The 14,415-nt window shown below is 35.9% G+C and overlaps 2 protein-coding genes across 16 annotated transcripts in view; one reads left to right on the plus strand and one right to left on the minus strand.

The window, feature by feature from the left end:
• The window catches only part of LOC127856501 (uncharacterized), a 405,251-nt gene that overhangs the window by 66,616 nt on the left and 324,220 nt on the right, over positions 1-14,415 (plus strand). The window lies entirely within an intron of this gene.
• Positions 12,181-14,415, minus strand: part of LOC127856496 (uncharacterized) — a 365,893-nt gene continuing 363,658 nt past the window's right edge. For all 8 annotated transcript variants that reach the window (XM_052392751.1, XM_052392753.1, XM_052392752.1 and 5 more), the window contains one exon: positions 12,181-13,309. In XM_052392751.1, the coding sequence (XP_052248711.1) occupies positions 12,757-13,309 (553 nt within the window). In that variant the 3' untranslated portion in view covers positions 12,181-12,756. The remainder of the gene's footprint in view (positions 13,310-14,415) is intronic.

The raw sequence follows: 14,415 nt of genomic DNA on the forward strand, positions 1-14,415 counted from the left end.
TCAGTATCTACCAATCGGAGTCCATTGTCTAATTCCTTTTTAGAGCATTGATGGCTCTAGTCCTTAAGCCTTTAAGGTACTGTAAATTTGCCATCGTAATCCTTTGATTATTTCTCTTTTTTTGCACAATCGTCCAATTTCTCTTTTTTTCACGTAATCATCTAGCTTTGGATGATGAACGTTATTCCCCTTTTAATATTCCTTTATGTCCACTGTGCCCGATTTTAAATTGTCACCCGGTGCCGTCTTTTAGGCTCTTTAGTCCTTTGATTTGATTTCTTTATCTTCTATGTTATGCTTTGTCAACACCATTTTAGACTGTTCTTTGAAGACATACACAACATTCCAATGTCCACTTTTTACTCGTTTCCACACGTAAACTACTAGCTTAAGGTAATTTACATTTCTTATTTTTCCACGTTTAAAATTAATTTTTGTCTGTTCCAACAATTTTTACTTTAATTCCTTTTAGTCCTTTTATTTTACACACATTGCCTTTAGTCCCTTTTTTGCAAACTCTGCTTTTAGTCCTTTGATTTTGCACACACTGCCTTTAAACCTTATTTTGCATAATCTGCTCTTAGTCCTTTGATTTTGCGCACTGGCACTTTAATATATTTGTATTCTGTCACTGGTATAGTAAAATCCAGATTGAAGATAGAACACAATTTTGTCACTGGTAAAGTATATTTCCGGTTCGCGGGACCATTCAATGTAGCGAGCTTTTCCAATGTTCTATTAGAATTACTGTTCGGACTGTATACAATTTAATCACTACATTGAGTTCATTAATGACACAACACTTTATTAATATTTAAGATAGTATTTTATTTTTTATTTTAACGCAAGTCTCATATTATTCCAAAATAAGCTGTTTTTATTTGAACACTTACTATTTAGTTATTTTAATATTGCTTGTCTTAATTCAACTATAATTCCACAGTAAAAGGTTTCCGATGTTACTTCTTAAAAGCCTAAATTCCAACTCTAATCTAAACTCTTTCCAGACACGTTATTTAGCCACAATTTTGTCCACTCTCACCAAACAGACCCACACCTACCAATATTCACACCATAAACAGCCGATAAGCACAGCCGAAAATGTCATCTCTCTCGCAACAGAGCACATTTAATCTAAAACAAACAAACTCTCTCTCTCGAACAATATCAGATATCCGATCCAGCATCCAAACCCAAGGTATAATTAATCGCAGTTCGCGACAAAGACTAATTCTTAATCAAAAACACAATAGCAATCGACTTTAGAAGTAATAATTAACAGCTTGTTAAATTTAGTAGCAACATAGCCAAATGCACATATTAAAACAAAGAACGCCGTTAGAATAAGCATTAATACAAATTCAAAAGTTCAACTGCAGTTGTCAATAACACACACGAAGTAAAGATATATATGAAGTATTTATAAACTTATCAACATGCGGCATTGAGATGAAATGTTTGCATCACAAATGTAACTAGACAAAATGCAAAGACCATGTATCAGTAAGCATATGACAGGAGTTAAAATGAGAATGCCATTTAACATCATGCATTGACTGGCGGATATTCCCTTCCATAAAAAACAGGCCGCATTTGCCAATCGAAGGCGCTTATAGCACGTGCTATGATTAGATTGTAACTTCATTCGTTTATATTTTAATATAGGGAAACGAAAGTAGACCGGATTGTTCGCCGTGAATTTCGATACGTTTTCTGAAAACCTGAAGGTTACATTAAACGCGTAAAACGCGCACGATTTCAGCCTGGCGTATATATTCAACAAGGGTAATGTACGCAATATCACTTTTCAGAATCGCCTAATAATCTAGCGTAACATAGACATTAATTTAACATTTACTATCATGATGGAGTTATTTGCAACTACCGCTTTCCTACTCTGCGCGGCGCTTTTTGCGTTCTTGCTTGCGATTAATCGCGCTCGGCTATATAACAAACTGAAAGAACCTAATAATAATATGTGTGCCACGGAAAACACGTGCTGCGGTGAAATAAAATTGCAAAATGACGAACTGCCGACTGGAAAACTGCCGGCGAGAATGCCGATTCCCATGCCGTCGGATGAAAACGCCGAAAAAGTAGTCCTACTTAACGTGAATTATCATTTCACGCGGAAATGCAACTACAAGTGCGTATTTTGTTTTCACACTGCAGAAACATCGTTTGTGTTACCGCTTTACGATGCGAAGAGAGGGCTAGAACTCTTGAAAAATGCGGGTGAGTGGTTGATCAATATACTTTGATATGAGCGGCGTTCTGCGAAAACTGGGCTTAACGCATGTGCGTACAGTCATTCCAGATAAGCCTGTGCAGTCCATGCAGACTAATCAGGGACGACTCTTTCAGCGTCTTCTGGATTGTTCGTTTGAAGAAAGTCTCTTCTCAACGAAAATCCATTTTAAACGGAACGTTTCGTCCATGATTAGCCTGTACGGACTGCACAGGCTTATCTGGAATGACACTTAAAGCTGAGCCCAGTTTTCCCAGAATGAGGTTCTATTAAAGTAGTTGTTTCACGCGATTCGTCATCAAAAATGACTTGTTTAAGAACATACAGCTATCTTTTGTTGAGTTAAGAAAATATAATCTTCAAGATTCTGATGTTTATTTGGAGTATCTAAAATGTCATAGAATGCAAAGAAAGTAAATTATTGAATTCGTTAAAATCGACTAGTATAATACTTGAAGAGTGCATTCGTTATGTATGTATGATATTTTCTTTTCTTGTTACCTTATGATGAGAGAAATTTAGAACGTTACAGAGAGGCATGTTTGTTTGTTGAGATTTAAACCTCGAAAACTCAAATGGTTAAATCTCATTCAACCGCATTTTATGAATCATCAAAAAACATATGAGCCCCGCTCTGTGAAAAGGGGGTTAAATGCTGTCGTCCCAGATAAGCCTGTGCATTGCGCACAGGCTAATCAGGGACGACACTTTCCACCTAAACTGTAAGGGTCCACCTTTAAACGAAAAATACAATAAAAGTGAAGAGAGTCTTCCCTGAATAGCCTGTGCGGTGTGTACAGGCTAATCTGGGGAGATACTGTCCGTATGTATAAAAAACCTTTTTATCCCACTTTTACAGCGAAATCGGTTGATTAAAGCCCCGTTGATTAAATTTCATCTATAATCAACGGCAAGGCTATAATCAATGGCACGAAATGACGTCATCAACTGCCGAACCGGGACTACTTTTTCCCACGCACCTCGTCACCTGTATTTGCCAAGTGCATCAATAATAAAAACAATCTCAAATGTTTGTCAATCTTAATGACCTTAAAACAAAGGAAAGTAGCAAAAACGAGTTTTTTTGTCATTTATTGTCATTAAAACCTAGTATTAGGTAAATTTAACACTATGCAAATAGGTTCTGTTGTTGTTGCTCCCCTTTGAAGAAGTCAGTTCGAGTTGCTTCCCTTTGACCGTAGAAAACAATCGTCTGGACCAAGAAATCCTGTGTTCATTTACAAGCTGTACTCGGATATGCGTCCATCTGATTTTTCTTCAAAGCATCTTTTCTACCTGGCAATACGCACAAATGACACTGCATCCCGGTGATTCTTGCGTCAACAATTGGGTGTCAACAAGTTAGGTCAGATGCTGAAGGCCATGGGCATGGCAAAAGACGCCGGCTTTCTCAAGCACAAGAGAATAACGAACCACTCAGTTCGCAAATTACTGGTCCAAAAACTTCGAAATGCAAACATTCCACCCACTGAAACCATGGCCATAACAGGGCACAAAAATGTCCAGTCCATAACCAATTATTCCAACATATCTGTTGAACAGCAGCAAAAGTGATCATTCTTGCTCAGTCCAGTAAATGTTACAATCCAACAGATTCCTCTTGTTCACCTTCATGCACCGAAACTATGGCCGAAATGCAGCCTAGACAACCACTGTCTACCGTCGAACAAGTTGATCTTGATGTTCGCCCCACCCAGTCACTTCACCAGCAAATGTCTTTCTCTAGTTCGAACAACTTTGCCTCACAATTCTTTGGTGCCACTTTCAACATTCAAAATGTTTATGTATATAATTAGCTTAAATCCAAGTAATCTTTGTTATTTCGTCACGAAATAACCACATATTATAACCAAGAAGCAAATATTGTGCACCTCGTGATCGACTCGATAGTTTGATATGACCCGAAAGTGAATTGTGTGTGGTGTTAGGCTACGTTGTAAACAAATGTAGTTCCTTGTATATAACAACTTAATGTCATATTGATTTAATAAAACTTAAAGATTTGCAATTCAATATGATTAAAATTGTAATTAATAACGCTCGACACTTTGTTACAGAACGATATTCTGATTTAAAAAAATGATTATTTGATCAGCGGTTATTTTTGGAACGCGGAGTAATACACTGACCTTGGTTACACTACAGTCATTATCAAAGTACGACAAACACTCATGAAAACTTATTTTGTTTAAATAAAAAAAGTTTACTGAATAAAAAGTGGGATAAATAGAATAATAGGTTAGTGTTGATTATAGATCAGGTTTATCATGCTCGGCACGAAAACGAAAAAGCACTCGCCAAGGCTCGTGCTTTTTGTTTTCTAAGCCTCGCATGATAAACCTGATCTATAATCAACACTAACCTATTATTCTCTATTTACATAGCGAGGCTCATATATATATATTAGTATATGGGCATATAAACGACGTTTCAATTTCTCAATCAGGTAATTTTATATAGGCATATAAACGACGTTTCAATTTCTCAATCAGGTAATTATGGGCCCGGTTGCTCAAGACGCAAAACTGTATATTGACTTCAGACCCAAAAACAATTTATTGGAAGAGCAAATGTATTATAAAACTATTCGAGCTTACAAATTTGTTCAAAATCAACACATACCAAATTCTTAACATTTCCAATCACACAAATAACTTGATCAAATAAGTAAAAAGTTGTCGGCTATACGCTTAACTATCCGTTCAAGTTTTCTTCAACTAGGCCCGGATTGTTTAAACGTTTCATGCATGAGGAAAATTAACTTCTCCGGTGGCGAACCGTTTATAGTGAAGAAGGGAGCGTTCGTCGGGAAGCTGGTTAAGTTCTGTAAACAGACGCTGGGCGACGAGAGCGTCAGCATCGTCAGTAACGGAAGTCTCGTTTCGGAGCGGTGGTTCGAGCAGTACGGTGAGTGCTATCATACCCCCTCATGAGCCGCGTTGTTGGGTGCGCAAAGTGCCGTCACAGACGACAGACAGACGTCAGGGACTACAATTTCCTCCTTAACTGAATGTTCGCTAAGAAGAGACTTATTGAACACAAAAAATACAATACAAGCTGAAAGTGTCGTACCTGATTAGCCTGTGCGGTCTGCACTTGCTAATCTGGGACGACACTATACGCATATGCATTAATCCCTGTTTTCCCAGAACGCAGCTCATATAATCTCTCTGTTGCTCGATCGGTCGGTCCGCATACAATGTTTATTGTTTATTGAGCTTATTACCAATACTACTTCCACAGGTTTAGCGTTTGAATCCATACTTCAAATATATCATCACAATGAAGCGAAGATATGCAATACACATATTAACATGCACATGTGATTCCGTAATCAATTTTACTTATCGCGTCAAGATAATGTGAATCTCAGTTCGTCACATATATACGTTTTTTTCAAATATGGGTCAAATGTGAGTTTCGTTGCAACATTTAGTATTAGTTTTTAGCAATATCATATCTAGCTAGTGTGTGTTTAGCCCTCCTGTAACCTATATTTTAACAACTGTTACAGTTTTAAAATAGCGTTATCAATTTTTAATATAACCTAAGTTATCGCCATGGGTAGCAAAGTCAACGATTGTATTACATTTATAACATTTTGCAAATCATTATATATCTACATATTTAAATTCAATCGCTTGTTGTGGTTTCATTCGCATGATTTGGTTTCATTCAATATTTCGTCCTTAGTTGTTTCAATGAGGTCGTCAACGTATCAGCTTCGCTTATTTCACATAATGAATAGCATTAATTATTAATGTTTCTCTTGAAAAATCAGTAAAAATCATTCGGCCAAGAACAATATGTGTCTTGATCTGATAAAACTGGGCTTAATTCATGTGCGTAAAGTGTCGTCCCAGATTAGCCTGTGCAGTCCACACACGCTAATCAGGGACGACACTTTCCGCTTAAACTTGATTTTCGGTAAGAAGGGACTTCCTTCACACTAAAAATACCATAAAAGCGGAAAGTGTCGTCCCTGATTAGCCTGTGCGGACTGCAAAAAATACGCCATTTTAAATTAAAACATCTTCAACATGTATGCAAGCATGTATCATAATGTTGCATAAGTCTCACAGACTCAATCAATAATTAAATAAAAAATGTCCTTTTTTACATAAAAATGGACTATTTGGCGATCATTAATGTACTGTAAAAATTACATTTGGTTTATCAACGTTTTCATATGTACAAATACAATGGTCTTAACTATGTGAAATATAAAACGCACAACTATGGTAAAGTATTAAGGTTTATCCAAAAAAAGGCAATACAGTCTAACCTGAGAACAACGGTCAGTTAAGGGAAACGACGAGATGCATGAGTTAACAATTATACTAGCGTTGATAAAGTCATCGATTTAGTTTTACAATATGAAATTCAATCAATTTATAAGATATAATTCTGTATTATTCAATGTAAGTTAATTATTTTATTATTATAAGTTATTCGCAATGGGCCTTTGTTTTACACTGTATGCAAACTACTGGGTGGGGTAACGACGTAGCAATACTACCAACTTCTTATAACAAAGAAAGTTAAAACAGGTGTCGTGATGTTTTAATCAATATAAACTAATTATTGTAAAAAATACGGTATTTTAGAACTTTTCTTTTTTTCGTCAATCTGGTTGACGGTCCCTTCAAAATTTATCTGAGTCAATACTCTAAATCAAATTAAGTTTGGTAAAAAAACATTCAGTAAAATATTGAAAGCACAACTGGTTTAAACTTGATTTTTTTTTTCGAAAAATGCTAATTGTCAAAAAATGCAAATGTAGGCACACCAGTCATGGAAACTTGTGTGCACTTAATGCAATGGCCTATTTAACGTACTTTTCAAATAACTCGAAGCACGCTTTAATAACTTGTAAACAATAACTGTTTATCATGCAGTAATATCCATATCGGCTTTGTTAACAAACCTAGGCCAAAACTAGTAATTCTAAACATTCCGATAGTAGGCCTTATCGCAATGTAAGCCTTAATGCATAAACAAGTTGTTTGTTTCCGCTAACCCAACCGAACCTACTTATTACGCGCCGACCCGTAATTTTATCGTTGTATACCAGGTTGAGTCTTCGGTAATTTTGCTAAATTCCCTACCGGGTAAATTACTTAAAATTTTGCGATCATGTTTGCTTCGTGCGATCATAAAAACTAAATTAACGTGAAATTAACTGAAGCTAACTAAATTAAGACTATTAAAAATACAAAATAATGTTAAATAGCGATGGTTTCTGCAAGGCAATGTATATTCTTGTTAAATTTGGAATTGTTAAGAACGTAAACGAAGAAAACAAGTTCAGCCGACCGATACCTACCCAAAAATTGTGTCGATGATAGTGGAAACATTTTTTTTCTTTTTTTGCAAAACAAAAATGTGCTATTAGAGTAATATCGAGTGCGTCACCATTATGTGAGCTATATCTTAGTCATGTTCGCAAAAATGTGTCGTACAAGTATGATAAAAGAATGAGACTTTAGAAAGAGCGTGTGTGTGAACAGATAAGTAAAGTGACACATTTTTAGATTGAACGGTTTATGAGGTATTCTGTTTTAATGCTTAGCTGTCCGTCCGTGCGTGCGTCTGAATGTTTGTCTGTAGGTCTATCTGTATTTTTGGCTTTAATCATTGGACGATTTTTTAAGCGTCTGTTTATATCTTAATTTACCTTTATCGACACCGATTACATTTGCTTGTCAAATGATAACTTTTTTAATCAAATATGTCGATAGCGATGTGTAAAATCACGTTCATTTGAGATAATGATTCATGCCTAGTTTTTTTTTTAATATGCTTAATAAACTCGTTGTTATACTCGCAACAAACAATACAAAGTAAATTCCACAACTTAAAAATGCGGTTCTCAATTGAAATAACATAAAATTAAACGTGCAAGTAGTAGTGCCGAAATAAATTTTTGTCAAATTTTGTATATATATGCAACCTAAAACGTTAGCTTTATGTTTTAGTATAATAAACTGAGTTTTATATTCTGTTGCGTAGTTATACGAAAGACGGTCTTACGAACTTTAAACCGTTATTTTCTTCATGTGTATCCGAAAGGCAACTGTTTCTTAAATATGAGCACTGCTCTAGAAAAACGGGGTTATTGCAGTCCGCACATGCTAATCATGGACGACACTCTCCGCTTTTGTGGTATTTTTTGTTGGAGGGAAGTCTCTTCTTAGCAAAAATCCAGTTTAGTCGGAAAGTGTCGTCCCTTATTAGACTGTGCGGACTTTACAGCTTATCTGGGACGACACTTTACGCACATGCATGAAGCTCCGATTTCCTAATTCCCGTAAAATGTGTCTTCAGATTAGTTTTTAGACATTTTGGCTGTCTCGTGCGACAGCTTTGATGCCGATACAAATGAGAAGATCGGTCGACAGCAAGGACAGAAACGTCATCTGATAAGTCTTCGATCCGTGCGAAGACTGTGCGTCGATTATAAGGTAATACACTGATAAGAAACAATAATTTATCGATAATAATGCGAAGAATGTGCGTCGATTATAAGGTAATACACTGATGATAAACAATAATTTATCGATAAGAATGCGAAGACTGTACGCCGATTATAAGGTAATACACTGATGATTAACAATAATTTATCGATAAGCATGCGGAGACTGTGCGCCGATTATAAGGTAATACACGGATGATGATTAATAATTTATGGATAATACTCTAATCTGTGCGAAGACTGTGCGCCGATAATAAAGTAATGCACCGATGATAATAATTGTTCGATAATAATTTATCATTTAATCGCTGAATTTATAAACTTTCTATGTACAATCCCAATACAGGTTATAATTATATTATAAATAAACTTAATGGAAATACCTAATACATTGCTTCCGATTATATAAAAGGTATATGGGTATCAAGGTTATCTATCTGAAAATAGGCATATGATTTCCGCTTAATATTAGACTTGATAAATACATAGGTATTTCCATTAACTTGTATTTATAATATAATTATTACATGGCTTGGGATTGTGTATTTAAGGTGGGTGGGTTCAAGGTCTAGGCCACCATCGATAAAAATAGAAAAAAACAGTTTCCCGCGCAATAGTTAGATTGGCATATGATTTCCGCTTAACATTAGACTTGATAAATACATAGGTATTTCCATTAAGTTTATTTATAATATAATTATAACCTGTATTGGGATTGTGTATTTAAGGTTATACACATAAGTAAGCATTTTTGTTGATGCTACCGTTTCCTGTTTACACCTGCGTAGCTAGGAAAAATACATTATTTAAGTGTCACCATCAACTTAACTTGCTGCTGAATCTTAACTTTACTTTTTGCTGAATCTTTGCAATAAATGTGATCAAGTGATGCAATAAAGACTAATTATGTCGTTTTCCTACTCCCCAGGTATTTCAGTGCCTTCTTATAGACGGCGAAAACACCGGTCGGGATGCACTGAGACGGGCAGAATCCTTTGTCATCACCAACGCGGAGTTTGACGAATTTCTCATAAGACACAAAGATGTCGAATGCTTGGTGCCAGAATCCAACGAAAAGGTGCGCGCGTTATGTTTGTTTGGTTTTGATTATTCTTTTTGCCCGTCCGCATTCGGCTGCCCGAACTTACACGTTTCATGGAATCATTAGCTTAATTAAGTGGTTAACCAGAACATATAACAGTTTCTCACAAATGCCTGCCTAAAATCAGTGGAAAAGGGTGTGGGGGGTGTAGCGACCGCATAATTTTATCAACACAAATCCCCGTACAAGGTATGCGGTCGGACTGGGATTCGAGCTTGCTAAGCCCGATAAACCAGTTATGCGCTCAAACGTTAGAGGTATAGCGATATTATATTAGGTTGACGGTTCTATCTTGGAGATGTAACGTTCTTGCGGTACACGAGTTTATAATCCGTTCGACTTGGCTTTCATGTTTATACGTTTTCGGCTTCAGATGCAGAATTCGTACCTGATCCTCGACGAATATGTAAGTTTAACATAAGTCAAGTTGATCCGTGGAAGTTAAGGTTTTAGTACACATCAGAGAGACATGAGGGACACACGCATTTTGTTTTGTTCTTTTGAAGGGTTTAACTCCACACACGATGTAATGTCTCGCCTAAACGATTTTGTTTACTAAGAAGACTTGTAGTATACATGTATACGGAGTAATCTGATACGGTACAGGCGGACATCCTTTACGGACGTGCTCATAATCAAAACTACATTATGAAAAGAAACGTCCCTTTATTACCTTCCAAAAAACAATTACCGTGTCATAGTTTAGAAAAGAAAAATAACGTTATTGCATTCGTTCTGGGAATGGGGTTTAATGCATGTGCGTAGAATGTCATCCCTGATAAGTTTTTGTTTATAATGACAAATGTTTGACCTCTATTAATATATATTTCTAGTACGACCCATCACAGCTAACATTTAATGGTGCACAAAACCATGATATTGATCCCTTAATTGCAGGGTTGTTTCCTTATATTAACTACAGTGAAAGTTAGGTTTAGTTTCTGGTAACACCATTTTACGTTTTTCTTTTGATTGCATCTTATATTTATATTTCGGTCAGTTATTTAATATTAATAAGCATTAATGTTCATGCATTCCGTGTAATCTTGTCTATGTATTTGTGCTTGTGTATCCAAAACCAACATTAACATTTGCTGTATGAACAAGCAACAACTATATTCAGATGGAGATGGACTTTGGGAAGCACACTATACAAAGATATGTTGCAGATAAATTTAGTTCAATCAATCCCATTAATTTGGTTAATGACACATAATGTTTACTTTTCACATCTACCATGGACATAAATTGTGATTAATTCAATCCATGTGTAAGTAATTTGTTAACTTTTTAAGTGCGTCGCCGTGTAGCCTTCTAATTGCCCATGTGTTTTCATCTATATGGCGGCAGAGCTGGTTGCGGTAACTGTCCGAAGAGAAGAGATATCGTAGCAGTGGGCATGGGGGTCGTCTCATCTGGCGTTGCTTTTGTGCGGCTATCTTTTTTTCTCGGTCCTGACGTCGAACACATTTTCTTTTAAATTTTCGTGCGCGCCACCTTCTCAGTTATTCAGCGTGTACGGATTGATACTCGTTCTTAGTTGTTTGTAGTTTCCCCTTTAATTATTAATGCGTTAGGTGTTAAACTATGTATTTACCAATGCCGCTTTGTTCACAAGTAATCGATAAAATCTTTAAACGTATTTAATAGAAAATATGTGTTGTATTCGCTGAAAGATTTTAAATCACGAATGAATATAGAAAATAATATTTTCACGAGTGGCTCAAATATTATTTATACCAGTTATCTTTGTATTTTATGCTCACACATGATTTTTTTATTTTTTTGGTAAAATAATGACGATCATCGATAACTTTCGCTGTTTTTGTCCACTGTTTTCGACATAAAGGAATTTATTTGCAAATGTTAGGTGTAAATGTGAACGAGTTTTCAAAAAATGAAACAAAAGTACTTCCTGTCTTAAACCGCGTGAAAATACACAGGTTAGTTGAGAAGCGTCACATGCGGTCATGTGGGACAAATATAACACTCTGTGCATCGGTTAAGCATGAGGTTAGCTTTTTTAATGGTTCTATGGATTTACGGCTAACAAATGTTTTGACATTTCTTACATGCTTTCTAAATTTTGAATAAAACGTAACATAAACTGGAAGATTGATGTTGCTGAGAGAAAGATTTTGCGATTTTGATTATTGTAAAATTAGAAAAACTTTCATTGTTCAACTAAATTTTGTTTTACTCTGAACAAACTATAACATAACAAACATGTATACTATTTAGGGATTATGGTTGAGGCTGCTTTTGCCGTCTGAACCTCACGTTTATTATATAAATACTAATTAGTGTACATATGTATATGATACATGCGATCAGTTTATGTTTTATTTCATCATTTAATTAATACAATTATCGAAAGAAAACACACAATGAGTAAAATGAGCTTAATTTCGGCACTTTCGGGATAAAGCTGTCACGCGCAGAACATTAACGTCATGTGTTTATGTGCATGACAGACGTTATTTTTTATGTTCAAATGTATCGTGTTTTGATGTTAATCGTGTTGTTTGACTTGTTTTTTAAGACCGAAAATATTGAGCTAATAAACAGAGTCCCAGATATGATTTATTTCTTGGCATGAAAACACATAATCTATTGGTACAGGTTTTCTTAAACTAGCTACAAAAAGTAAATCTACACTTAATTAGAAGTATCTATTGCAATATCACGGAACGATCGTTTTCCATACTAATGCAAACGTAATAGAATAAAGTGTACGATTTTAATATTTTACAATATCCGTGCACTTAGTATGTTCTGGGAAAATGTGATGTTTAATAGTACATAAAATTAAAAAAATTAAACTAAGAGAATACGCTGACAACACCGTGGCTATCTCAATAAATTATTTTCTAAGGTATTTTGTATTTTCACAAAATGTCATTTTCATTGTTAAGTACTTATCAGACGACGCACACGCTGTATGTGCCAGTTAGCAGCATTGTTCGTTCGGTTCCAACTCAACGACTCCCAATAGTAATGTAATGCCCCTTCATAGTCTCCTTCCATTTCATAGCAGTGTCCAAGCAAATTGAGCGCTGTCTCATTGTGGTATATGTTGATTCCATTTCTTCGATCACATAAATAAGATTCGAGAATTCCAAGCGCATGTAGCTGTTTGTCGCGTTTACCGAGTCCTCCATACGTAAGATACTGTAGATAGTGAAGGAAAGGAAGAGCGTCTACCTCAGCGTAATCCATCCATTCTTTATCAACGAAATTTCTCTGCGAAACTTCTTCTTCGGTCATGTTGCGCTTCATTTCAAACCGCAGTATGTATGGAGCGCAGTACGCTTCTTCTCTAACAAACTTGACACAGAATGCGAATGGTCGTTCACATAATACGTTGTCACAATTATCTGATATCATGTTAGCAAACACCTGGAGATCACTTTGTCCTTCTATTTCTCTACATCCACACACAGCCTTTACCTTGCTATGATACCTCCTCTCTACGTCATCCAACACTTTAACTGCAGCTTGAAGATGCCCGAAACAGTAAAGCACAGACGCTAACTTTAAGCGACTTGAAGCTACATCCGTTTTTAAAGAATATTTGAAACGCCTTATAATTTCGCTGAAAGCATGGTTTTGTTGTCGCAAATATTTAGATGATTGCATTGAATTGTATAATGCGAACAGGTGGTTAATTAATTTTAAAGCAGCTGATTTCAATTTGGCATTCGTGTAATATTCAAAACATTTGCGTAATTTACAGTTTATATCTTGCTCGAAGATTGTATTCGAATGTTCTACCTTATATGTTATAAATCTTAATTGACCAAGAAACATCGCCAAGCGCTCAAACATCAGTGATAAACTGATAATGTTATGTATGCCTACACAACCTAGCACTTCCCCAGCTTGTCCAATGTGCCGTATATCACACCCTTGTAGCCGATATCCTAATGTATCTATATCTATATAAAATAAATCTTGCATGTCGGTCTTTATCAAGTATTCCACGTACTGTAAAAGGCGACTCTGCTGCGCGAAAGAAATTTTCCCATCGAACAAGTTCACTCCTTCTATGATATAATGAGGGAATTTTCTTAATCGCAGCCACTTTCTAAATACTTGTAAACATTGTAGAAGTAAGAACATTAGGTTATGTTCCTTCCACAGAGAAGGGTGTGTTCTCTCTATGACGTAAAACATTACAGTTTTACAATGAAAACTTGTGGTAAAATCACCCACCATTTTACTAAATAAGGATTGTTTAATTAATTTTAAAACAATATAACATTTAATTTGTGTCATACTAAAACTAAACATCAACATTCGTTCGATAAGGTTCGGAGACAGTCGCCATTCTTCCCGGTTGTAATCACTATCAGGATGACCGGCTGGTACCAGGAAACACGGAGCTACTTGTGCAGCCTCAAGTAATTGGGCAGGCGGCCAGTCTCTACCTCTGCATCTGTCTATCCAGTGTTGTATTTCAGGAAGAGGGTGGCAAACGTGAAATGCGTTTACAATATCCCAGTTGGGTACAGCACTCACAGAAGGTCCATGTTTTATTATCTTTCCTTTACCTTCAGAAAATATCTG

This window comes from Dreissena polymorpha, chromosome 13 (assembly GCF_020536995.1).
Source record: "Dreissena polymorpha isolate Duluth1 chromosome 13, UMN_Dpol_1.0, whole genome shotgun sequence".
Lineage (NCBI taxonomy): Eukaryota > Metazoa > Mollusca > Bivalvia > Myida > Dreissenidae > Dreissena > Dreissena polymorpha.